The sequence below is a fragment of the Channa argus genome, chromosome 18, assembly GCF_033026475.1.
Source record: "Channa argus isolate prfri chromosome 18, Channa argus male v1.0, whole genome shotgun sequence".
In the NCBI taxonomy this organism is placed as follows: domain Eukaryota; kingdom Metazoa; phylum Chordata; class Actinopteri; order Anabantiformes; family Channidae; genus Channa; species Channa argus.
Window position 1 is genome coordinate 142,563 of NC_090214.1, and position 24,083 is coordinate 166,645.

A 24,083-nucleotide genomic window follows, 5' to 3' on the forward strand; every position below is an offset into this window, starting at 1 on the left:
TCTGACCATCAGCAATTTTCAATTTGTTGTGGGGTAAAGAATAAAATGTTGTTGGTTGGTTGGTTTTGTTTTGTTTTTGTTTTTTTGGTTAGTTTGTTTTCTTTTTTTTATTTTTTTTATTTAATACTAAAAAGGCAAAAAAATTAGGGTTTATTTTTAAAGCTAAACTTTATATTCATCTATTCTTTTCCCATCTGAAGAAAACTATCTAATAAGGCTCTAAAAATCATTCCCAGCTATTGTTTTGTTTTTCCAGCACTTATTCAGTAAACTTTCTGATTGTCATGATAAATAAAAACAATTCAAAATAAAACATGAAAATTGAAACGTGAATAAAAAACAGTGTAAATGAGAGTAGATGTACGTGAATCAAGAGTTTTGATTGGTCACGTGTGATGGTGGAACCTAAATGTTGTAGTGTCTGAGCTACTGACTGTTACTGTAAATAAAATAAGGATGTTTTTTTACATTTTTCTTTTGTTTGTTTCAACACTAATCTGTAGTTTGTCTTTTTATATTTGTTTAAGCTCTTTAAAAATATTGTAACATTTATTATGAAAATAAATCATAAACAGCTAATGTGTAGCATTGTTTCTATCATTGGTTTAACATAACATAAATAACCATAAATAATAACCATAAATATAGTTTATTATTTTTTTTGTTTGTTTTTATACCCTTATTGTCATAAGAACTCCTGTTGTTTTTTTTCAAAGGGAAAAACAAAATTTGCAATAGTTTGTGTTTTGTCATCTTTGTGTGTGTTCACAATTTAAGGCATAATCCACAGGTCACTGTGAGGTGCAATTTACATTCATGTGCTCCTCATTTTTTGCACTGGTTCCACACCCTTCTGCACAAACTGTCTCCACTTTCTGGAGGTCCCTCGCTGTGGTTCCTCCTAAACCTTTTCCTCCTCCTGACCTTTGACATGGCCCTGGCTTGTAGGACCAGGCCGGCTGCAGACGGTTCTCTGGGCAAATGGCTCCTTGTTGCCACGGTTGGGTCAATGAGAGCTCTACCAAACTGTTTCAAGAACAGACGCTGCCTGAAGCAGGCAGGTTTTTACTGGTTAACCTAGGACAAGCACCAAACTAGGACAGGAGATATACTCAAAAAGTAAGGGCTGTTTGAAATTTGTTAGTTGGTTTCAGAGGTAGCTGAGTTAATGTCATTTCTCTTGAGTCTGCTGATTTAGTCTGTTTTTAATGGAGTTAAGAACTGTAAGTTTTGCTCTTCTGGTGAAGTGGATATTTGGTCTATTATTGGTGGTAGTTTCAGTTTAGTAATCCCCGAGCGTTCACACCTTTGACAAAGGCACACAAATTAGGTTGGTTTCAATGAGGGAGTGATTTCAGCTGTAGCCAATTAAGACCATATATAAGGCACCTGTTGGGCTGGAGGGTCAGCCCTTGTGTTCGAGCTTCCTTGTGTGAAGACTGACTGTGTAAATACAAGCGAGTCTACCTGCACGAGTCCACGAAGATGAAAAATCTATTGTTAGGCTATAAATAGTGTTCTTATAGTGACTTGAAACAGCTGGTGTTTGTGAGTCATAAACTCAACAAGGCTGTAAAGGTGAACTAGCGAGTAGGTAAGTGTCTGTGTTCGGCATGGTGCCTTTAATAAAACAGCCTCCGCAGTCTCATTTAGTCACTTGTTAGCAACAATAATTTTAAGATACATAAAAGCTCAAACTGAGGATTCAATTCAATGATAACTTTTATATTGCAAAATAAAACATGAAAATATCTTGACCCTGTGTTAAAAATGTTAATTCAGGTCCAGGATCCATTCCCATAGCACTCAATTGCTGTTGTTTTAACCAGTCGTTTGACTTTAGGGAAGCAGTCATTTTTTTAAAAGAGGCAATACATACTGGATTCCAACATGGCATATCCAAAGGAAAAAAACACAATGAGAGGAGCAGAGCAACAGTTGTGTGCTCACCTCATCCTAAAATTTTTTGAATGTTTAGGGCAAAACCTAGTGTCATACAAGCCTCAATTTATTGTGCCTGGTACCAAAAAGGGTGCAATACACCTGTCTCTTTTCCTGGGGGTAGGTTTTCTACCAGAGGTTCTGTTGGTCGTATGAGAGGGTTGGGACAAATTACCTTTATGGATACTAAGGTTGAAGGACTTGTTGAAGACTAAAGCCACTATACACTACCAGTACAGGACCAATTGCCTAATTAAGTTAGCAGTGACATAAAACAGTTTCCACCTAAGAAACCCTTTTCCTCAAACGTAGCAAAAATGGAACTTAAACAATAAGTCAATAAGTCAATTGTTATTACACAAATCAAAACACGATTTGCAGAAATGTCTCATCTCTGTCATGTCAAGACTCTGACATGACTTTACATTACATGACAAACTAAATGGGGACTCGGATGATTTTACACACAGTGGAGAGCTTGTCATGAGGGGTACTACTCAACCTTACAATCCTATTATGGGTTATTTTTAATCCATACATAGGACTAGTGTTGTTTTTATTGCAGTCTTTATTATATACTTTTTATATCTTATGTCAGCCATATCCTTACATAAACATCTTTTGACTTCACTGACTTCACTTGACTTTACCAAGCAAAACTCTTGCACTCACTGCAATGATCCCACAATGGTGGAACGAGCTACCAAACTCTGCACGCTCAGCAAACTCACTCCCAATATTCAAATAACTGCTGAAAACAGAACTCTTCCGCATTTTCCTTTGCACTTAAATCTATTTAAAAAAAACTACTTTTCTGCTCTTTCACGCACTTGCATCTTGTGAAATGTCAACACTTTTCGGATAGGACTTTCTTTTCTTGCTTGCCTTGTACCTCACTTGTAAGACACTTTGGATAAAAGCGTCTGATAAATGTAAATTAAGCACTTGCCGGTGTCCTAGCTGGGGTCCATATGTCTATCGTGGTAAAGCAGAAACATGGGCCACCTGTGTGTCTGCCGAAGCCAGGAGTAGGTGCCGCAAAAGAAAAATAATTTCCCAATTTCTGGATCTCCATGAAGATGTGTCATACTCCATTGCCTCTTCCTCCTTCCCCGAGCTGCAGATCCTCTCTGTGCCTTGCAGGAATTCCTCTGTTGGCCCCTCTGGCTCTCAAATAAATACTCAATGTAACATCCTTGTCACTCTCCTCAGAAAACTGCAAGACTGCAGCAAGAACCTCCTCTGGTTTCGTGCTTCTCTTCATGGCTTCAAGAAATGACCAGCATTGTGCATGTTTACATTTACCACACATCCAATTGGAGACATAAGGCCCTTGAATGTCACACACACACTATATATATATATATATATATATATATATATATATATATTCTCAACCAAATCCACACCACTCTTAGATCAATCCCAACATACCGCAGCCCTTTTTGTGTTCAGCTTTTTTGCTGCCATGGACTTTGCAAGGTAAGAGAACCAGGCCTCAATTGAAACTTTATATGATCAAGCTCTGCTGTCCCAGGTGGTTTGGGAGGGTCATAAGACCCGTCAGACCATTTTTTCCCGTATTTTGAAGGTAGAGGTTTAGTTTTATGAGGTATTCATTGAAAAGCATATGTGATTATTACAGTTTACCAAAAATGTGGTTATAATGGCAGTCATTGGGACCAAATCAGTCCCGAGGGTAAGTTTAGGCATACATGCATATCTCCTATTCTCTACACCTTGCAGTAGAAGGGATCATGGAATTTTAAACAAAAATGAAACAAATCTTGGTCGTTTCATACAATTAATCGAATGCTATATTGAGAATCTAAATAATCGTAGTAGCAGAAAGTACACGTTTGGTCCACCAAGGTTCCTCAAGGGTTAAATCTTCCTTCCAATGTTTGGTTCAGTTCTAAAATTTAAGAATAACAATCAAAAACTCTTTCCCTTCAACTCACTTTCAAAATTTTATCAAACCTGTTGTTTAATTAACATATCTATTAAAAAACCCCCACTGATTTTCTTTTGAAATACTTTTATTAAAACTGTAAACTTCCAAATAAGGTTGGCAGCGTTGATGGTTTCGGGTGGGGCTTGAAGCCAATTCGTTCATTGATGAGCTCCACTCTTGTGGCTGTGGAGGAGGAAGCTGAGGCTCCGCCTGTTGCGACCTCCACAGTAACAACTGAAGTCCCACCTGCCCCGCCTCCCGACTCTGCTTCCTCTCGCTGACGTTTCCGGGCCTTAAAAAAAAAAGGTTTTAGTGTTTTTGTTGCTGGAATATTAAACATAAAAGACACACATTGTGTACTGATTTTTTACATTTCCAAAGGCCTTCCATTTTTTTGTACAACTTTTTCAGGAATTTAAAGCTCATTTTGTGCTATGACAAAGTCTTAGTTCTCTTTCCTCTTCTTTTCCTTTTGGCTATTCCCTTTCAGGGGTCGCCACAGTGAATCATGTGCCTCCATCTAACTCTGTCCTCTGCATCCTCTTCTCTCACATCAACTAACTTCATGTCCTCTCTCACTACATCCATAAATGTCCTCTTTGGTCTTCCTCTAGACCTCCTGCCTGGCATCACCAACCTCAGCTTCCTTCTACCGATATATTCACAATCTCTCCTCTGAACATGTTCAAACCACCTCAATCTGGCCTCTCTATCTCAAAAACATCTAACATGAGCTGTCCCTCTGATGTCCTCATTCCTGATCCTGTCCATCCTCGTCACTCCCAAAGAGAACCTCAACATCTTAAGCTCTGCTACCTCCAGCTCTGCCTCCTGTCTTTTGTTCATTGCCACTCCTTTCCTTTCCACTGACCTTTCCTTTCATTCTCGCTGATACTCTTTTCACACCTGACACTTTTCTCCACTGAGCTTCATTTGTCTGTTTTCCAGAGCAGACCTTTACCTCTCTAGATTTTCTTCCACCTGCTCCCTGCTCTTGCTACAAATCACAATGTCATCTGCAAATATCATAGTCCATGGAGATTCCTGTCTAACCGCATCTGTCAGCCTGTCCATCACCAGAGCAAACAAGAACGGGCTCAGAGTGGATCCATGATGTAGACACACCTCCACCTTGAACTCCTCTGTAACACTTACAGCACACCTCACCACAGTGTTACAGCTATCATACATGTCCTGCACCACTAACATACTTCTCTGCCACTCCAGACTTCCTCATACTATGCCACCCTGTCATACCCTTTTTCTAAATCTAAGAAGACACAATGCAACTCCCTATGACCTTCTCTGTACATTCTCAAAGCAAATACTGCATCTGTTGTACTGTCTAGGCATGAAATCATATTGCTGCTCACAAATGCTCACCTCTGCCCTTAGCCGAGCTTCCACTACTCTTTCTTACAACTTCATTGTTTGGCTCATCAGCTGTATTTCATTGTAGTTGCCACAGCTCTGCACACCTTCCCAGTTATTAAAAATGGGCACCAGTACACTTCTCCTCCATTCCTTTGGCATCCTCTCTCTCCAAGATATGTTAAACAGACTAGTCAGAAACTCTACTGCCACCTCTCCTAGACACTTCCATACATCTACAGGTATGTCATTAGGACCAACAATGCTCTTTGTTTGACCTTTGTTACCTCTACCTTCACCTTACGCTGAATCTCCCTGTACTCCTGTGTACTCTCTTCTGTCCTCTCAATGTCCCACTTCTTCTTAGCTAACTTCTTTCCCCGTTCTCTTGCTATAGCTAATCATTTTGGTGAGTTAAACCTCAAGTTCCTTCTTGACGCTCTCAAATTCTTCTGTGTCGTCGATCTTCAGCTCCAGACGCGTCGGTTTCCTCCTCAACATTTTCTAATTCTGTTTCTTCAAATCTCAGCAGCAGCTGCCACACACACAAGCATACCAACCATCAGAGGTAACAGGTGAATTTATGTAGGTTTTATGTAAGTTGACAAAATTTCAGGCAGACTGTAATCATAATATTTTGCCAATGTTTACATGCTTAAAAGTTTTATTGTTAGTTCTTCCACATGTACAGTACATACATAATGAGAATTGAAATTGTGTTACTCTCGGATCCACGGTGCATACAGATAATACTAACAGTGGAGCCTAAAAAAATCTAGATTTAAATATAAAATACAACTATACAATATGGACAATTTTATAAGTTATCAACCTGGATAATAATATGTAATTGTACTCAAAAGAAGTATTTTATCTTAAAATACAAAATCAAAAGATAAGAGTAGCACGATTATTTAATTTGTATACATTTTTGCAAATACTGACTTGAACGAGAAGCTAAGGGTGCATTTGCTTTCTAAGCGATGACTGATACATTTTGTCAAAACATATTGCAATCGTGACTACACTATGCAGAGTATACTTTGTTATTAATCTTATTTTAAAAATACTGGTTAAACCGCCTGACAATGTTGCTCCGGGTTTTTTTTTTTACGTGACAAACGCAACGGAAGCCACATGGATCTACTTTGATGCAATTCTGCGGTTTAATCGTTAACAACACAAAACAGGATCAGAAAAATCTTATCTCTAGAAATATATTCGATGTTTATACTTTATACTATTCTATACTATACGAATAGTGGGTAACGTTATTTAAACAACCAAAAATAATTACGTTGGCGTTAAATCTGCTCCAGCCTCGGACGTTATTCAGCAGATGTAACGCGGACAGTAAACAGAAGCAATGCTAACGTCTAAAAACGTTGAATTACAGCGGAAGCAGTCCATCGCTTCACCTGTTCCATTACAGGTCAGCCTAAACAGTCTAACCAGGTTAGATAAACATGCGAAAAAATACCTGACAAGTATGTTGTTGTGGAATTGTACAGGGTTTCGCTCCTCCTGTATTTGTTCACCAGCGTTCTCTCCCCCGGAACAATTATCTTTGACCGCGGAAATGACGAAGTATGTACATCCTGGTCACGGCGCTCAGAGACGGTGCATCTTCGTTTGTCTCAGCTTTAAGTTTGTGAAGAATACAATTATTTTAAGGTAAAGATCGATTAAAAAAACAAAACTCACAACTGCAACTTTTAGGTATAGATGACGTGGTTTGACATGGAAAAGGTTGCAACTTAATTACGCGTTGTTTATGCTAACGCTATCATGCCTATAGTATAATCACGTTGCTAATGCTAACGCTAACAGTGTGTTCTGCCCTGTTCGATGTCTAACGCAGGATTTGGCTCTGTAATTTACCAAAATGTGTTAGTACATCGTGTATTTCTACACAAATGCTTTAATTGTAAAACATTTTGTCATGGGTCAGAACCGAACTAATCTCGAGGCTGCATCGTCATGCGACGTACAGTATGTTATACATATGTACTTTGGATTAAAATCACTTTACCGCTGGGTATTGGTACATTTTATCAGAGGATTATGAGGAATTATTTGAGAGGAACTAAATTAATGATTAGTAATGGTTAGTTAACAAAATGATTTAGCCTGCCAATTCTGCCTTTGGGAATTCAGTGAACCACAAGTAGGCCTCCATTCTGAGATCGAAGTGGTCTATTGGGATGATATGGTGCTATGAGATCTTATAGATATAGATCTTTCCTAAGGGAGAATTGAGCCTAACAAAGACGCCTGTGTGACCTTTTTAAAATAACTTGTGTGATCTGATGATTCATAACTGTTGAATATTATCTGATAAGTGAATTATATTACATAGCTCTGTTTCAACTATTCAGCAATACTGCAGTTGCTTTGTAGTTTAGTTTAGCTAAGCTAAGCATGATTCTCTTAAATTTCTGGAATGTCACTTCCTTTCTAACTTTAGTGTTGACTGCTTTAAGTTGTGAGTTTGTGAACTATATACCATATATATCATCTCTTCTGGTTTACTTCAGAGGGGCTAAGTATGAAGTATTATACGTAGTGAGGCTGCAGAATTATCAACAAGATAAACAACTTTTACAGGAGTTAAGTTAAGGTAGCTACGCTCCATATGTTGCAATGTGGTGAAAATGGTGTTATCCACTTCCAGGTGAAGCTGGTAGATAGACTGGAATGGACGCGCACGTTTTAAACAGGAGTTCCCTATAAACCAAATTAGACTGTAGTTTAACTGTTATATAAATAAGGGAAAAGCCAATCTGATCAATAAATGGTCCCAAGTTATTATATATTCAAGACACCAAATATTGTCAGATGAAATGTTTATCGTTTGGTGTCACCAAACCTAAAATATAGTCAATTTAGCTCTCACTGTTTACAACTCAGTGTTTACAAAATAGTTTTCTGTTGCTGAAATACTTTTATTTTTTTTTTGAAGTTGGAGAATGTTAAAGTAATATTATCTTTTAAAAAGTCAATTCATAATATAATAAAATACCATTGTGATTGTTAAATTTATTTTCTTGTGTTTTCAGTTTTATTAGGTGTATCAGGGACTGTTTACATTAATCTCACCAGGTGGGAAATGATTCGTTGAATCAGATACAGCTTATAGCTCTTTTATATCGCATTCCTTGTCTTCTCCTGTACTAGTTTTCAGTCTTTGTAGTTTTCCCAGCAGCCTCTGGGTGGCAACAGCAGCAGCTACAGCAGTAGAAAAATAAGGATCACAATGTCAGATGAGGAGGACACGGCTCCAGCCGTGAAGAGAAGTCGTGTTTTCTATGGAAGCCTGGAGGAGAAAGAACGAGAACGCCTGAACTCAGAGATGGCCAACAGTACAACAGGAAGTGATGCGGTGAAGGCAGGGATTGAAGCAGGAAACATAAACATTTCATCAGGTTAGTCACCTGTCGTATAAGCCTTAGGTGTGTATGTAAGTGTATGTATGGGAGTGTGTGGCGTGAGTAAGATTTTCCATGATATCATGCAGGAGAGACTCTCGAGATGGAGGAGCGGGTCAGTGAGCGGCAGCAGGAGGCGCTTGCCGAGTTTGAACGGCGGCGACGAGCCCGGCAGATCACAGTCTCCACCGACGACGCTGAAGTGAAGGCTGGCCTCAGGGCGCTAGGGGAGCCAATCACATTGTTTGGAGAGGGGCCAGCTGACCGTCGAGAGAGGTGGGGAAAATGTTTTATTTTCAATTAAGATTTTAAAATATTTTCTTTAGTGAACAATATCCTTCAGCTCCTTAACTAATTCATATAAAATGTTTCTGTTTTTTTTCAGACTGCGAAGCGTCCTCTCTGTGGTTGGTCCTGATGCTCTGAAGAAATCCAGGAAAGATGAAGAGAGAGCTAAGAGGTCACAGGAAGAGGTCAGTATATGCTGAAACAAGCACAAAGTAAGCATCAATACAGAGAAAGATATTTTGGACATCTGAAAAAAGTTTGATGTAAGTAATAGTGAGATGTTTATTTTTGACCTAACACAGTGTCACCAGACGTGGTACCACGAAGGGTCTGCCGCCCTGAAGGATGCCCGGCTCTGGTTGGCTAAATACACTCTGCCACGGTGAGTTGTCCAAAAACAGACCTGTCAGAGATGATTGAAAAGATAGTGTTGTTTTCTCTAGGTTTTGTGCATGTGATGGTGGTGTTTTCATTTCCTGGCAGCGGCTGTTTTTGCATCACTTTACATTTTGATATTGTCAGGTGAGGTCTAATGTGTCAAGATAATTTCCATAAATGACAGGATACTAATCAGCTTGGCAGCTGATGCTCCTTAGGGGTCACCCTTGTGTCTGCTATTTGACACAGACATGGAGTCACACAAATTCAGTAAATGATAACAGTCCTACCCAGTTTTAGATCTTTTACATAAAACAATGTGGGAAGAAAGGTTAAATGTAAAACAGGGAACAGATGTAGAAAGAACTGCAACATTGTAACAAACTAAACACAAATGTCATTGCTGTGATTTGCAAACTCCTGCTGTGATTGGTCCATCAGGGCAATGAGGCGTCTAGAGGCTGCACGCATTAATAAGGAAGTTGCAGAAGCAACAAAAGTGATCCGACAACAAGAGCTACACAAGAGCCTCAGGGTGAGGTTTTATTTTTTTATTTTATTTTTTTTTACTTTTTTGAGGTTTACGTAAACAGATGGTTTCAGGCACCTACTGAACATTCGGAAAAAATATGTTGCAATTATTACCTAGTCTTTTACTGAAATTATATTGCAGTAAGTAAATTTTACAAAAAGTCAATGCTGGAGTGCATTATAAGAGGTTGTTCTAATGTTTTGGCCCCTCATTCATTTTTAAATAGGGTGGCAACAGTATGATTCCACTGCCCACTATGACCTGAATAATAAACTGAGAGTAGAAGTATTACCTTTGTGAAATTTTCAGCTGAAAAACGTAGAAATTATAAGCTTGTGAAAGTAATATTCACGGCAGAGCTGTTGTATTGGATTGTTTTAAATTGCACAGTGGTCATAATGTTATGACTGATCTGTGTATCAAAAGATCAGCGGCTTTTAGCTTGTCCCCTCAGGAGTCACCACAGCGGAACATGTTATGCACATTGATTTTTTTTTTTTCACACCAGATGCTGCAACCCTCACATTTTTATTCCGTCTCGGGACCAGCACCAAGGTGGCCCTTGGTGGCATGACCACACCTGGTGGGGTCAGATTCCCAACCCAGTGCTCTACCTAGCCAATAGGGGCCAATAGGGCCCCTATGCCATGTTTGTGTATATATACACATATGTTAAAATAGATAGAAGATAAATATTATTTGTTTTAGTTCATTTTTAATACTAATATGTGTCAAGGTTAAAAAGAATCTTTCTTGAATCAGCCATCTTCCTGTTTGTAAAATATTATACATCAAATTGATCCATTTAATTACTGACCTTTTGAAAGTTTTTGTGCAGCAAAACATGTTTGTTCCAGGTTTTCAACAACAGAAAGTCCATACAGAACCACAGTTTAGAAGTGTGCCAAATCATACTGCCAAATCATACACAATAATACAATTATGAATTTTCATGTGATAAAGTGTCATCTTGTGATATCAATATTGCATAAGGCCAGTGTCTGAGAGTGATTTTATACCTAAAAAGCTACTTAAATAGTATGAAAGTTTTCCTCAGGGAGATCTCTCTTGGAGAGCACCAATTTTCTACACTAGTTTTCTACAAGTGCCTTGTAGAGGTCTAAAAAAAAGTCACTTACAACTGCAGATTTTTGTTATTCAGATAGTTTGCGTTGTGTATCAGCTGCGTCTCTGCCCCTACAGCTGCCACTCTGCAGCATATGTACAGCATAAGTACAGCAAAAAAAGGTAAATATCAAATCTGTGATGTTTTTCAAAATAGATCTGAGATAATAATAAATCAAATTACTCTGCTCTGCTGCAAATAGACGTGGATTTCCAGTAACCTGGTAACTTAACTGCGTGTAAACACAGGGAGCTTAATGAAGGAGAAGGATGGAAAATGCCCTCCATTTTGTTTGTAGTAATGAACCATATTTAGAACCTCTGCAACAGACTCAATATACATATAGATAAATACAGTGTAAAACTAACCATAATTATGTATACATTTACATTTACATTTAGTCATTTAGCAGACGCTTTTATCCAAAGCGACTTACAAGTGAGGTATAAGGCAGGTGACAGAGCAGAAAATTCGTTTTTATTTTTAAATAGATTTAAGTGCATAGGAAGATGCGGAAGAGTTCTGTTTTCAGCAGTTTTTTGAATATTGGGAGAGAGTCTGTTGAGCATGCAGAGTTTGGTAGCTCGTTCCAACATCGTGGGATCATTGCGCTAAAAAGTTTTGCTTGCTGTCTTCTGGGCGGTGCTGGGAACACCAGACGTATAAAATGTATAAAAATGTATAAAAACCATTTACACCATCTGTAAAAAACTCTTTTTCTTTAGAATTTGAACAACTTCTGCAGCCAGATCGGGGATGACCGACCTATCAGCTTCTGCCATTTCAGCCCTGACTCAAAAATGCTGGCCACCGCCTCCTGGTAACAAGCCCAACCCATTGGAGCACTAGGATTGGCCCTGTTAGCAGGAGCATGAGAATAACTGGCTGAACTACATCTAAACAATTGTATTCAGTGGTATCATTAGCAGTAGAATAATTGTTAGGGCTACAGTTACATGTTTATGTACTAAAGTGGATAATGCTAACATGCTAATACTCCCACAGGAGCGGTCTGTGTAAGCTGTGGTCTATCCCGGAATGCACCCTGATCCGTACACTTAGAGGTGAGCATATTTCATAATAATTTAGGATTTGTCTAACTTGAATTTTACAGTTTTAAAATTGTTGTTCTTTTTTATTGTGAAATAGACAGAACTGTGATTTTTATTAATCAGTGTATATACAGTAAGCCATAATGACGAAGTCCAACTTCTCTTTTACACAACTATTCAGACCTTTTTAGCCTTTTTCACACATGCACTGGAATCCTGAAATTCTCCAGACTTATCCGCACTTTATCCTAGCGCAATGTCCGCATTATGTGTGTGACCTTGTGCGTAGAGCATATTGCTTTTTCCTGAATCACAGAGAGGATTAGAAGCGAGCTTGTAGTTAAGTGATAGAGCGTTTTATTAGATAAACAGTTTCGATGTGCTGTCAACAAAGCATTGTTTCCCACGGCCATTGGTTCCCAGGTTTTCCATCATGCTGTGCCTCCTGTGTGCACTGAGTTTCTACTGTGAGGACACTTCTCACTCGAACAATATCCCGCTGCATTTTACATGTGTGAAACACAAATCCGGACAATTTTCGGGGCTGGTTTCTCCTGACCTTTTCCGGCGTTCATAGTATGTGTAACGGGCTTTTGTGTCACACCAAACAATGTGTCTCAGGTTCCTCCTGTTTATTTTCCTAGAGTCTAGAACTTGATCCAACAATAAGATGGTTTCGAAAAACATTTGGGACTGTTTGTGTTTCCCACAGATGCACTCTATTTGGCCAAGTCATGGCCACCTATGCCAAAGATTGTCTATATGAGTTAAGAAGTATCCCTCTGTAACAACTCTGAACAATCAGTGGACTCTGTAGTAGTTGTCAGCTGAATAAGCAGATGTCTGCACTCACTAGCCCACTTAATAAAAATGTCTGCAGACACATCTGCAGGCTACACTGAAAGCATTTCACTTACATATGCCACTGAAAATAAGAGCAAATTTTTATAAAGATTGTTTACGTGCATTAGTGTCGGTGGCCTAACCAGAAGCATTTTATTGGTACTTGAATAAAGCACTGAGTGAGATTAGCAGACCTGAAAATTTACTAGTGGTTATCAAACTGCAGTCTTTTCTATCTGTCCGGTCTCTTTGGCTGAGTGCAGAGCTCAGCTGCTCCTGGTGTAAAGGGCAGAGACGAGGGAGGCAAGAGGGACCCCATGTGACGTCAGACTTCACTAATTTATGAACATCATTACACTTTGTTACTGAACATGCCTCAGTGCAAACAGTGAATGCTTTCTTTATTCTTTTTAAACCTTTCCCATTAATTCAATTCAATTCAACTTTATTTATATAGCGCCAATTCACAACAAAGTCATGTCAGGGCACTTTACAGAATAAAGTCAAGATTATAAAGATGTATAGAGAGAACCCAACAATTCCCCCTAGAGCAAGCCATAGTCAACAGTGGAAAGGAAAAACTCCCTTTAACGGTCCCCCAGCAGTCTAAGCCTATAGCAGAATAACTATAACTAACTATATGCTTTATTAAAGAGGAAGGTTTTAAGCCTAGACTTAAAAGTAGAGAGGGTGTCTGCTTCCCGAATCTGAACTGGGAGCTGGTTCCACAGGAGAGGAGCTTGATATCTAAAGGCTCTAGCTCCCATTCTACCTTTGGAAATTCTGGAAACCACAAGTAGGCCTGCATTCTGAGAGCGAAGTGGTCTACTGGGATGATATGGTGCTATGAGGTCTTCTATATATGAGGGAGCCTGACAATTCAGAGCTTTATATGTAAGAAGCAGGGTTTTAAATTCTCTTCTAGATTTAATGGGAAGCCAATGGAGAGAAGCTAGTGAAGGTGAAATATGATCTCTCTTGCTAATTCCAGTCAGCACTCTTGCTGCAGCATTTTGGATTAATTGCAGGCTCTTAAGGGAGTTACTGGGGCATCCTGAAAGTAGGGAATTACAATAGTCCAACCTAGAGGTAACAAATGCATGGACCATTTTTTCGGCATCACAGACAGGATGCTCCTAATTTTGGCAATGTTCCGTAGGTGGAAGAAGGCTGTTCTAGAGATTTGTTTTATATATGTGAGGTAAAGGACAAATCCTGGTCAAAAATAACTCCAAGGTTCCTTGCAGTAGTCTTTTTCATCTTTTCCTTTCGGCTGTTCCCTTTCAGGAGTCGCCACAGCGAATCATGTGCCTCCATCTAACCCTGTCCTCTGCATCCTCTTCTCTCACACCAACTAACTTCATGTCCTCCCTCACTACATCCATAAATCTCCTCTTTGGTCTGTCTCTAGACCTCCCGCCAGGCAGCTCCAACCTCAGCATCCTTCTACCGATATAATCACAATTTCTCCTCTGAACATGTCCAAACCACCTCAATCTGGCCTCTCTGACTTCATCTCCGAAACATCTAACATGAGCTGTCCCTCTGATGTGCTCATTCCTGATCCTGTCCATCCTCGTCACTCCCAAAGAGAACCTCAACATCTTAAGCTCTGCTACCTCCATCTCTGCGTCCTGTCTTTTCTTCAGTGCCACTGTCTCTAAGCCAAATAACATCGCTGGTCTCACCACCTACTTGAAAACCTTTCCTTTCATTCTTGCCGATACTCTTTTGTCACACAACACACCTGACACTTTTCTCCACCCGTTCCAACCTGCCTGCACTCGCCTCCTAACCTCTTTTCCACACTCTCCGTTGCTCTGAACCGTTGACCCTAAGTACTTAAAGTCCTGCACCTTCTTCACCTATTCTCCCTATAACCTCACCGTTCCACCTGGGTCCCTCTCATTGACACACATGTATTCTGTCTTACTGCGGCTAAGCTTCATTCCTCTGTTTTCCAGAGCAGACCTCCACTTCTCTAGATTTTCCTCCACCTGCTCCCTGCTCTCACTACAAATCACAATGTCATCTGCAAACATCATAGTCCATGGAGATTCCTGTCTAACCTCATCTGTCAGCCTGTCCATCACCAGAGCAAACAAGAAGGGGCTCAGAGCCGATCCTTGATGCAGACCCACCTCCACCTTGAACTCCTCTGTCACACCTACAGCACCTCAACACGGTCTTACAGCTCTCATACATGTCCTGGACCACTCTAATATACTTCTCTGCCACTCCAGACCTCCTCATACAATACCACAGTTGCTCTCTTGGCACCCTGTCATACGCTTTCTCTAAATCTACGAAGACACAATGCAACTCCCTATGACCCTCTCTGTACTTCTCCATCAGCATCCTTAAAGCAAATACCGCATCTGTTGTACTCTTTCTAGGCATGAAACCATATTGCTCTTCACAAATGCTCACCTCTGCCCTTAGCCTAGCTTCCACTACTCTTTCCCACAACTTCATTGTGTGGCTCATCAGCTTTATTCCTCTGTAGTTGCCACAGCTCTGCACATCTCCCTTGTTCTTAAAAATTGGCACCAGTACACTTCTCCTCCAGTCCTCAGCATCCTCTCACTCTCCAAGATCTTGTTAAACAAACTAGTCAGAAACTCTACTGCCACCTCTCCTAGACACTTCCATACCTCCACAGATTTGTCATCAGGACCAACTGCCTTTCCACTCTTAATCCTCCTTAACGTCCTCCTCACTTCACTCTTACTAATCTTTGCTACTTCCTGCTCCACACCAGTCACCTCTTCTACTCTTCGTTCCCTTTCATTTTCCTCATTCATCAGCTCTTCAAAGTTCTCCTTCCATCTTCCCCTCACACTCTGGCACCTGTCAATACATTTCCATCCTCATCTTTAATCACACTAACCTGCTGCACGCCATTCCCACATCCGTCCCATCTCTATCTCTTTGTCTGGCCAATCTGTACGGCCAGACAAAGTGTACGGATCTGGAAGCACCTTCAAACCACCCAGAATCTGTCTCAGCTCCTCCCTGAAAACTACACGACATTCTTCCGTTTTCAACTTCCAACACTTCGTCCTCTGCTCTGCCTTAGTCCTCTTCATCTTCCTCACCACCAGCATCATTTTACACACCACCATCCTGTGTTGTCTGGCTACACGCTCCCCTACCAATGCTTTACAGTCAATGATCTCTTTCAGATTACAACGTCTACACAAGATATAGTCCACCTGAGTGCTTCTACCTCCGCTCTTGTACGTTTCCCTATGTTCCTGCCTCTTCTGGAAGAAAGTGTTCACTACAGCCATTTCCATCCTCTTTGCAAAGTCTACCACCATTTGTCCTTCTGCGTTCCTGTCCTGAAGACCAAACCTGCCCATCACAGTCTCATCACCTCTGTTCCCTTCACCTACATGCCCATTAAAATCTGCACCAATGACCACTCTCTCACCTCTGGGGATGCCCTGCATCACTTCATCTAACTCACTCTAGAATTTCTCTTTCTCTTCTAACTCACATCCTACTTGTGAGGGATAACCACTCAAAACATTGAACATCACCCCTTCAATTTCCAGCTTCAGACTCATCAACCTGTCTGATACTCGAATCACCTCTAGAACATTCCTCACCAACTCCTCTTTCAGGATAACTCCTACTCCGTTTCTCCTCCTATCTGACCCATGGTAGAACAACTTGAACCCTGCTCCTAAGCTTCTAGCCTTGCTACCTTTCCACCTGGTCTCCTGGACACACAGTATGTCCACCTTCCTTCTCTGCATCATGTCAATCAACTTTCGAGCCTTCCCTGTCATAGTCCCTACATTGAAAGTCCCTACTGTCAGTAGGGACATTCTTAGCTTTCCTCTTCTCTCTCTGCCTACGAATACACTTTCCTCCTCTCCTTCTTTGTTTTCGACCAACAGTAGTCCAATTTCCACCGGTACCCTGTAGGTCAACAGCACCGGTGGCGGTCTTTGTTAACCCAGGCCCCGACTGATCCGGTATGGAAGTCATTCTCACGATTCGCATGTTTGATTTGGCATGTGTTTTACGTCGGATGCCCTTCCTGCCTCAACCCTCTGCATTTATCCCGACTTGGGACTGGCACAAGAAGACACTGGCTTGTGCCCCCTTGCGGTTGCATTAAGTTTCTGTGCAGTAGTACTGGAGGCCAAACTTATGCCATCTAGAGTAACAATATAGTTGGACATAATATCTCTGAGATTTTTGGGCCTTAATACTATGACTTCAGTTTTGTCTGAATTTAGAAGTAAAAAATTGTGGGACATCCAGGCCTTTATGTCTTGTAGGCATACTTGAAGCTTTATTAACTGATTATTTTCAACTGGTTCCATAGATAAATATAGCTGGGTATCATCAGCATAGCAGTGGAAATTTATGGAGTGTTTTCTAATAATGTTGCCTAAAGGAGACATATATATATATATATATATAAAGTAAAAAAGTATTGGTCCTAACACAGAGCCTTGTGGAACTCCATAGCTAACCTTTGTGTGCATGGAGGATTCATTATTAACATGAACAAATTGAAATTTATGAGATAGATAAGATTTACACCAACCTAGTGCAGTTCCTTTAATCCCAATTTCATGTTCTAGTCTCTGTATTAAAATGTTATGATCAATGGTATCAAATGCAGCACTAAGATCTAACAAAACAAGTATAGAGATGAGTCCATTATCTGAGGCCATGAGAAGATCATTGGTGACTTGTACCATACAGAGAGGTTAGCCAATGCTGCAAGTATAATCAAATTCTCTGGGTAACTCTGCCTGTTTATATACCATCCCATAATTTACACTTTATATTGACTGCACTGAACTGAGTTAGAGTTCTGCTTATGCCTCTGACTGAGCTTTTTGGTTGCTAACTTGTCCTGTTCCCCACAGTGTCTCTAATCATTTTCTTCATGACACAACGTGCCCATACATTAAGAAATGAGGGCCATGATTTACAGGCCTCATCTTTTGAGTTCAGCTGAGACTCATAAGAAACTTGAGCGGTTGCAATTGGCTACATCAATTGTGAATCTGTTAGAATTAGATCTATTTGAATACAAATTTTACCGTTTTATGTTCTCCTGAGCTGTGGTGGAGGGAAATGACTACAGACTTTTTACATGTTGTAGCATGAATCAGAAACGCTGTACAAAGTCGGTCATGTTGGCCTTTGAAGATTAGGAGGACTTGATATCATATGATGAAGCACAGAAAACATGTCAGGATAGGGGAAAATAATCAAAACATTTGATCTCTGTACACCACAACAGTGGATTTGACATGAAACAAACAGGAAGTCAACAAATTTAAGACGTCCAACTTTAATTCAAGAGGTTTGACAAAAGTGTGGCAATTAGGAAATATTGCTATTTTCAAACACATACCCCCAGTTTTGGTGGCCTAGAAATAATGTAACAAATAGCTCCTAAGCAGTTGCATCAGCTGGGGGCCTATTCCCTTGTTACTCCATGAGTGTACCATTTGCATTTGGTGCCTGTTAAGCTCAGTTGGTAAAGCAGTCGTCCACGGACCACAGGGTCTGTGGTTTAATCCCCGGTCCTGGCTGCATGTTGAAGTGTCCTTGGGCAAGACACTAAACCCCATGTTGAATCCATGACCCACAGGACCCATGTGGGTCCTGTGGGTCAGGTGAGCACCTTGCATGGCAGCAACTGCCGTCAATGTGTGTGTGTGAACGGGATAAAAGCACTAAATAAGTGGCCATTTACACTACCATGTTCACCAGAACTTTGAACATAGGGTCCAAAGAGGTGTCTATGCAACTGAAGGAGGCCATCACAAGGCTGACAAGCTAAATTAACCAACCAAAGACATAACAAAAAGACCACACCATGATGTCTTTTACAAGTGTTACTTAAAATTGAGTATGTATGAAATCTCAAGGAGTTTCTTAGCTGGTTAAATAAAGTCCATCAATTTATAAGGGACTATTGAGTAGAAATGAAGTTAAATTTATCTCGCCTGCAACTGCTGGAGTTTCAGACGTCTCATATGAACTCTGAAGTGCAAACCATGGGCCAGATTTCTTACGGTAAAGTTGTGTTCTCTTTAGAAACATTTGCAGACGCTGGAAAGTGTCTTCAAGTTCTGTCTCAGTTGTCTGAATATTTCTGTTAAATAGGGTTTGTTTGAAAAGATGAAATCCGTACATTCGTATAAACACCACGCACCTTGTCTGTCTTGCTCTGTGACTGGCTGAACAGGACACAGCACCAACGTGGGCGCGATTGTCTTCCGTCCACAGGCTGGACTCTCTCTCGAGCAGTCCGACGTCAACTTGGCCTCATGTGCTGCCGATGGGTCGGTAAAACTGTGGAACCTAGAAAGGTAGGAGACAAGGAAACAAGGGTAAAATGTGATGAGAGAAAGAACATTTGGGGTGGAGGAAAAGAGTATGACAAGGAAGACAAGAAGGGAGGGAAGGAGGGAAACAAGGAGAGACAAAGGACAGAGATATGAGATGAGGTGGCATGGACAGTGTTGGAAAAACGGGGGTTAGGACATCTCTAAGAGACAAGGTGGGGAGGAGAGTAAATGAGGACATGAATAATGTAAATGCTGCTTGTTATTCCCCCAATACCATGCTTTATTATCTCCTTTCACCCTGTCTGGTTACCATAGTGATGAGCCAGTGGCGGACATTGAGGGTCACAATGAGAGAGTGTCTCGTGTCTCTTGGCATCCTTCAGGAAGGTTCCTGGGAACTACCTGGTAAACTAGTACACACATTGATTATTAATACATCGATCTTGTACTGGTTTTGGCAGTTGGTTGCGTCTGTCGGACACTATTTATATGCAGTTCTTGTATTTGTTTAGTTATGACAACTCGTGGCGTCTGTGGGACCTGGAGGTTCAGGAAGAAATATTGCATCAGGAAGGTCACAGTAAAGGAGTACACGACATGCACTTCCACCCGGATGGATCCCTCGCTGCTACTGGGTAAAGTACTCACTGTACTATATTCTTTATACTCTGTCCTGCACACTGTACATATTTTACTGCACTCTGTATGCATGCTCCACACTACTACACCTGGTTTGTAGTATCTGACAATAGCACTACTGTAACTTGCTTCAATGTATTTTTTTTCAATAAATTAAACTTAAGTTATGTTTCTTTCTGTGGCCCTGCCCAATGTCTGTGGACATGGTTTGGCTTTCATCCTATCAGAGGCCTTGATGCGTTTGGCAGGGTGTGGGACCTACGTACAGGACGCTGCGTTGTGTTCCTGGAGGGACACCTGAAGGAGATCTACAGCTTGCACTTCTCCCCAAACGGGTCAGCCAATAACAGAGGAGCATGCTTCACCCACAGTTAGTCAGAGGAAAGCAGTTAAAAAAAAAGCCAATCAGATAGTAGCAGAAGGAAAGAACAAAGATTAATATTTAAAACAATTAATCTTTATGCAAGCAGAATAGTGTTTTAGTGATGTAAACTGACAAATATTTTTCCTCTCTTTTAGATATCACCTGGCAACAGGCAGTGGTGATAACACCTGTAAGGTTTGGGAGCTGAGAAATAGGAAGTGCCTGTACACAATCCCCGCCCACCAAAACCTGCTGTCTGCTGTCCGTTTCCAACGTAAAAAGACAAAACAAAACTCAGTTTTGTTTTTTTATTTATTATTTTAGTTTTATATAAATACGCTTTAACTAATGAAAATGCTTTGACATGAAAATAAAATCCCCTTTGCTTTCTTATTAAAAAGTTCTTAATACAATCAGTTGTTTTAATTTTAAAATAAGAAAAAATCTGCTCTATTTTTATTTTAGTTTTTTATTTTAGTTTAATTTGATTTAATTTGTGAGCGGCAGTGGCTCAGTTGGTAGAGTGGCCGCCTACCAACCATAGGGTTGGAGGTTCATGTCTCGCACACCTCGACCACATGCCGAAGTATCTCTGAACCCCCAACTGCCCAACCAATAAACTGCTGTAGTGACCCTGAACTCACAGAATAAGACAAAAGGACCAAAATAAAAGATATAATTTGTAGCATCTATATTTAAAATATTTTCTTCTGTGTATAACTTTAAGATCCCTTGGTGTTTTGTCTGTTTGTAGCTACAGATGGTCATTTTCTGTTGACTGGCGCATATGATAACACAGCAAAGGTTTGGAGTCACCCAGGATGGATGCCACTGAAGACGCTTGCTGGGCACGAGGGAAAGGTAGAAATGTTGAGCTGGGATTGGTTGGCTCAGATGCTGCTGCTGATTGGCGAAGGTATTAATGTGTCACATCTCTTGTTAGGTCATGGGTGTAGACGTGTCACCTGATGGGAAACTGATCGCCACCAGCTCCTTTGACCGAACGTTCAAGCTCTGGTTGTCTGAGTGATGCTACCACTGATCTTACATTAATGTCACAGTGAAGGTGAAGGGGCAGTGTTTCGGATGAAAAATATCTTCCTTTTTTTTTTTTTTTTTTTTTTTAATAAAATAAAACAATTTTGAGTTTTGTACCTTTTTGGACTAAATTATTTATTACCTAAACTGGCTCCTAATGCTGGTGAAAAGGAGTTGTGCAAAAGTTTTAGTTAGAAGAAACAGTGACTTCACACCTTGTTCTCTGTCGTAAGGGGGGGGGGGGGGAAGCATTTGCTCTTTTTGGAGGTGGTTTTGCACAGACAAAATCATTCTAATTTATAATTCAATAAAATCAATGAAGGAGACCACAAAAGGTTTAGAGATGTGATACAGGTTGTCTTAAATGTCCCAGAAATACTAGATTTGATTGTCGGCGACTGGTGACATGTAATTGGGGTTGGGGAATGCCTCCACAAATACTAAGAAGACCTTAAAGAAGATGTTTGCCGTTTGGGATTTTTCCACCTGGCCTTAACCTCTTGCCTGCTCCAAAACTATGTCACAGTCTAGCCTCTGGAAACTAACTACCGTCCAATTAAAGTGTCTAAAAATATTTTAAAACAATTATATTTAGTAGATTAGTGAAGTTTAAGACCAAAGGGAAAAATTAAATATAATATTCATTTACAAAGTGAAATTAAATAATTTCACAGGAAGCACCATAGCTCTCGCCTGTGGATGCTCTGCTAGCTGTTTATAGGTTAATGCATAAATAGTTCCTCACACTGAGACTTACTCCAGGTGGTAAGTGTCAGTTTGTCCACATTCATTCCACTGTCCACTTTTCATCCTGTGTGATTAGCTGCATGACAATCAACACACTGAGAAATCACTTTTCTCTCCTTTTCCACTTGGTGTATTGGTCAGATTTTTTTTTTTTTTGTGGTGTTCAGGTCAAAAGAGCAAACCCATAGGGATAAAACCTTTGAATTTTATATCACCTGCAAGGCTGGTGTGTCTTAGCATCCACGTACCCGCAGGAGTCTCAAGCAATAACTGATTTGTAAATGGAACGTGAAGTAAGAATGCGACTTTAGAACAAGAATTGAAATAGAGTTTTTACCAGCAAACAGAACAATCAAGGAGTGAGGGACAAAGTTTATCAGTGACAAAAGTAAGAGTATGGATCAGCCTGCATGAGCCTGTCTGATATTAGTAATCTAATGTTGTTCTCGGTTTATTAAGAGAGATTCCGACACTTTTTCTGTTTTTCAGTGTGTTAGTAAATGGTCCTCTGGTGATTTTGCTTAATGAACTAACTTTCTTTTAAGAGCTTAATTTAAATTCTTTGGGATGATGTATAGAGAGAACGATGGTTACATTTTGTAACCCCAGTTTCAATGAGTTTGATGCTTTCACTCTGGCTGTAGGATAATGAACCAATCCCTACGTGCTCGTGCCAACTGTAGCAGTATAGTCCACGCCCCATGGTGAGTTGGCCAAAAGATGCTACTTTATCGCTCTCATGGTGCGCTCAATTATGTCCACAATCGCACTATAAGAGAGTGGCGACTGTAACCACTTCTTCTTTCTAACTGACCTTTTTCCTTCAGCCAGAAAGAAGTACTAGTGGGGCCCAAAAAGCCAGAGGGCTGCGCAACACACAGCTGGGAATTCACCGGCAGGCAGTGGGAGAGCAGATGAAAATGGGGGGTGGTGCCCAGCACTCGATGAGCTCACAGAGGGCCTGGAGACCGAGATAGAGAGACAAGACAAACTAACCGTCACCAGAGTGTGCACTCTGGGGGGCGGAAAGCACTGAACTGGAGAGTGAGGGAGGTGAAATGTCTCGAAAATAAAACCGGATGAAAGAGCAGGTGAAGGACCATGATGCCGCCAGGCAGATGTCTTCCACCGACACCCCTCTGAGCAGTGTCACAGAGGAAGCTATTCCCCTTGTGGAGTTTGCATGGATGCCATCTGGTGGCTGGGCCCCAGGGGATTGGTATTCTTGAAAAATGGCTTCACACAGCCAGTGGGAAAGGCGCTGAGCGGAAAGAGGAAGCCCGGCAGAGCCTTCCCTGTAGTGCACAAAAAGGCGTTCGGAACACCATATAGTGGACGTGCATTCCACATAGTAAAACAAAGCACACACCGTAAGCCGGCACAGTAGATGAGAGGAGGCATGCTCCTCAGAAGTGTGAGGAGTTGTGTAGAAACCTTCCAATGTTATGACTCTCGACCTAAAAGAACTGAATCTCCATGAATTGAGAGACACTCCGGGGAGATTGAAAGGGCAGAGAGGTCACTCACTCTCTTCATGGAGGTGAGGGCCAAGAGAGGCACCGTTTTCCACGACAGGAGCCTGAGGGGAACTTGGTCCAGTAACTAAAATGGGGAAGCCGGCAAGGCATGGAGGACAAACGAAAGATCCCAAGGAGGGGCCAGGGGTGCAAAAAAGGCCGCTGCTGCCTCACAGCCCTTAAGAAACCTTTCAGCAGGGTATGACTGAAAAAATAGACCTGTCTGCGAATTCCTCTAGGCATGAGCACTTCACAGTGCTATGCCGCCTACTTTCTATGCTGCCTACTTTCTATCCCTCAGCACTGATAAGGCTCCGTCCACGAGGGTCTGAAGAAAAGACAGAACTTTAGGAAGAGGGCATGAAGGGGCAGACAAGCCCCTCTCTGAGCACCAGATGATGAAAAATTAGTAATTTTCAATTCAATTGAACTTTATTTATATAGCGCCAATTCACAACAAAGTCATCTCAAGGCACTTGAGATGACTACACACTAAAGTCAAGACTATAAAGATGTATAAGAGAGCCTAACAA

The 24,083-nt window shown here is 40.8% G+C and overlaps 2 protein-coding genes across 7 annotated transcripts; one reads left to right on the plus strand and one right to left on the minus strand.

The window, feature by feature from the left end:
- Positions 1-3,962: 3,962 nt before the first annotated feature.
- On the minus strand, positions 3,963-6,846 carry cdc26 (cell division cycle 26 homolog). 2 transcript variants are annotated; one of them, XM_067485183.1, is made up of 3 exons: positions 6,747-6,846; positions 5,687-5,801; positions 3,963-4,187 (listed from the first exon to the last, which is right to left on the minus strand). In XM_067485183.1, the coding sequence occupies exons 2-3, from the start codon at positions 5,765-5,767 to the stop codon at positions 3,984-3,986; spliced, it is 285 nt and encodes a 94-aa protein (XP_067341284.1). In that variant the 5' UTR covers positions 5,768-5,801; positions 6,747-6,846; the 3' UTR covers positions 3,963-3,983. The 2 variants fall into 2 exon arrangements, with proteins under 2 accessions (XP_067341284.1, XP_067341285.1); XM_067485184.1 differs by lacking the exon at positions 6,747-6,846 and adding an exon at positions 6,564-6,740.
- Positions 6,817-21,360, plus strand: prpf4 (pre-mRNA splicing tri-snRNP complex factor PRPF4). 5 transcript variants are annotated; one of them, XM_067485179.1, is made up of 15 exons: positions 6,817-6,940; positions 8,460-8,691; positions 8,784-8,970; positions 9,080-9,167; positions 9,285-9,364; positions 9,802-9,895; positions 11,744-11,838; positions 12,024-12,082; positions 19,143-19,266; positions 19,561-19,650; positions 19,758-19,880; positions 20,112-20,219; positions 20,404-20,522; positions 21,003-21,109; positions 21,192-21,360. In XM_067485179.1, exons 2-15 carry the CDS (start codon positions 8,523-8,525, stop codon positions 21,276-21,278), a joined length of 1,530 nt encoding a protein of 509 aa, XP_067341280.1. In that variant the 5' UTR covers positions 6,817-6,940; positions 8,460-8,522; the 3' UTR covers positions 21,279-21,360. The 5 variants fall into 5 exon arrangements, 4 of the variants coding, with proteins under 4 accessions (XP_067341280.1, XP_067341281.1, XP_067341283.1 ...); XM_067485180.1 differs by having other exon boundaries at positions 6,843-6,940; positions 8,444-8,691; XM_067485182.1 differs by having other exon boundaries at positions 6,847-6,940; positions 8,472-8,691.
- Positions 21,361-24,083: the final 2,723 nt, after the last annotated feature.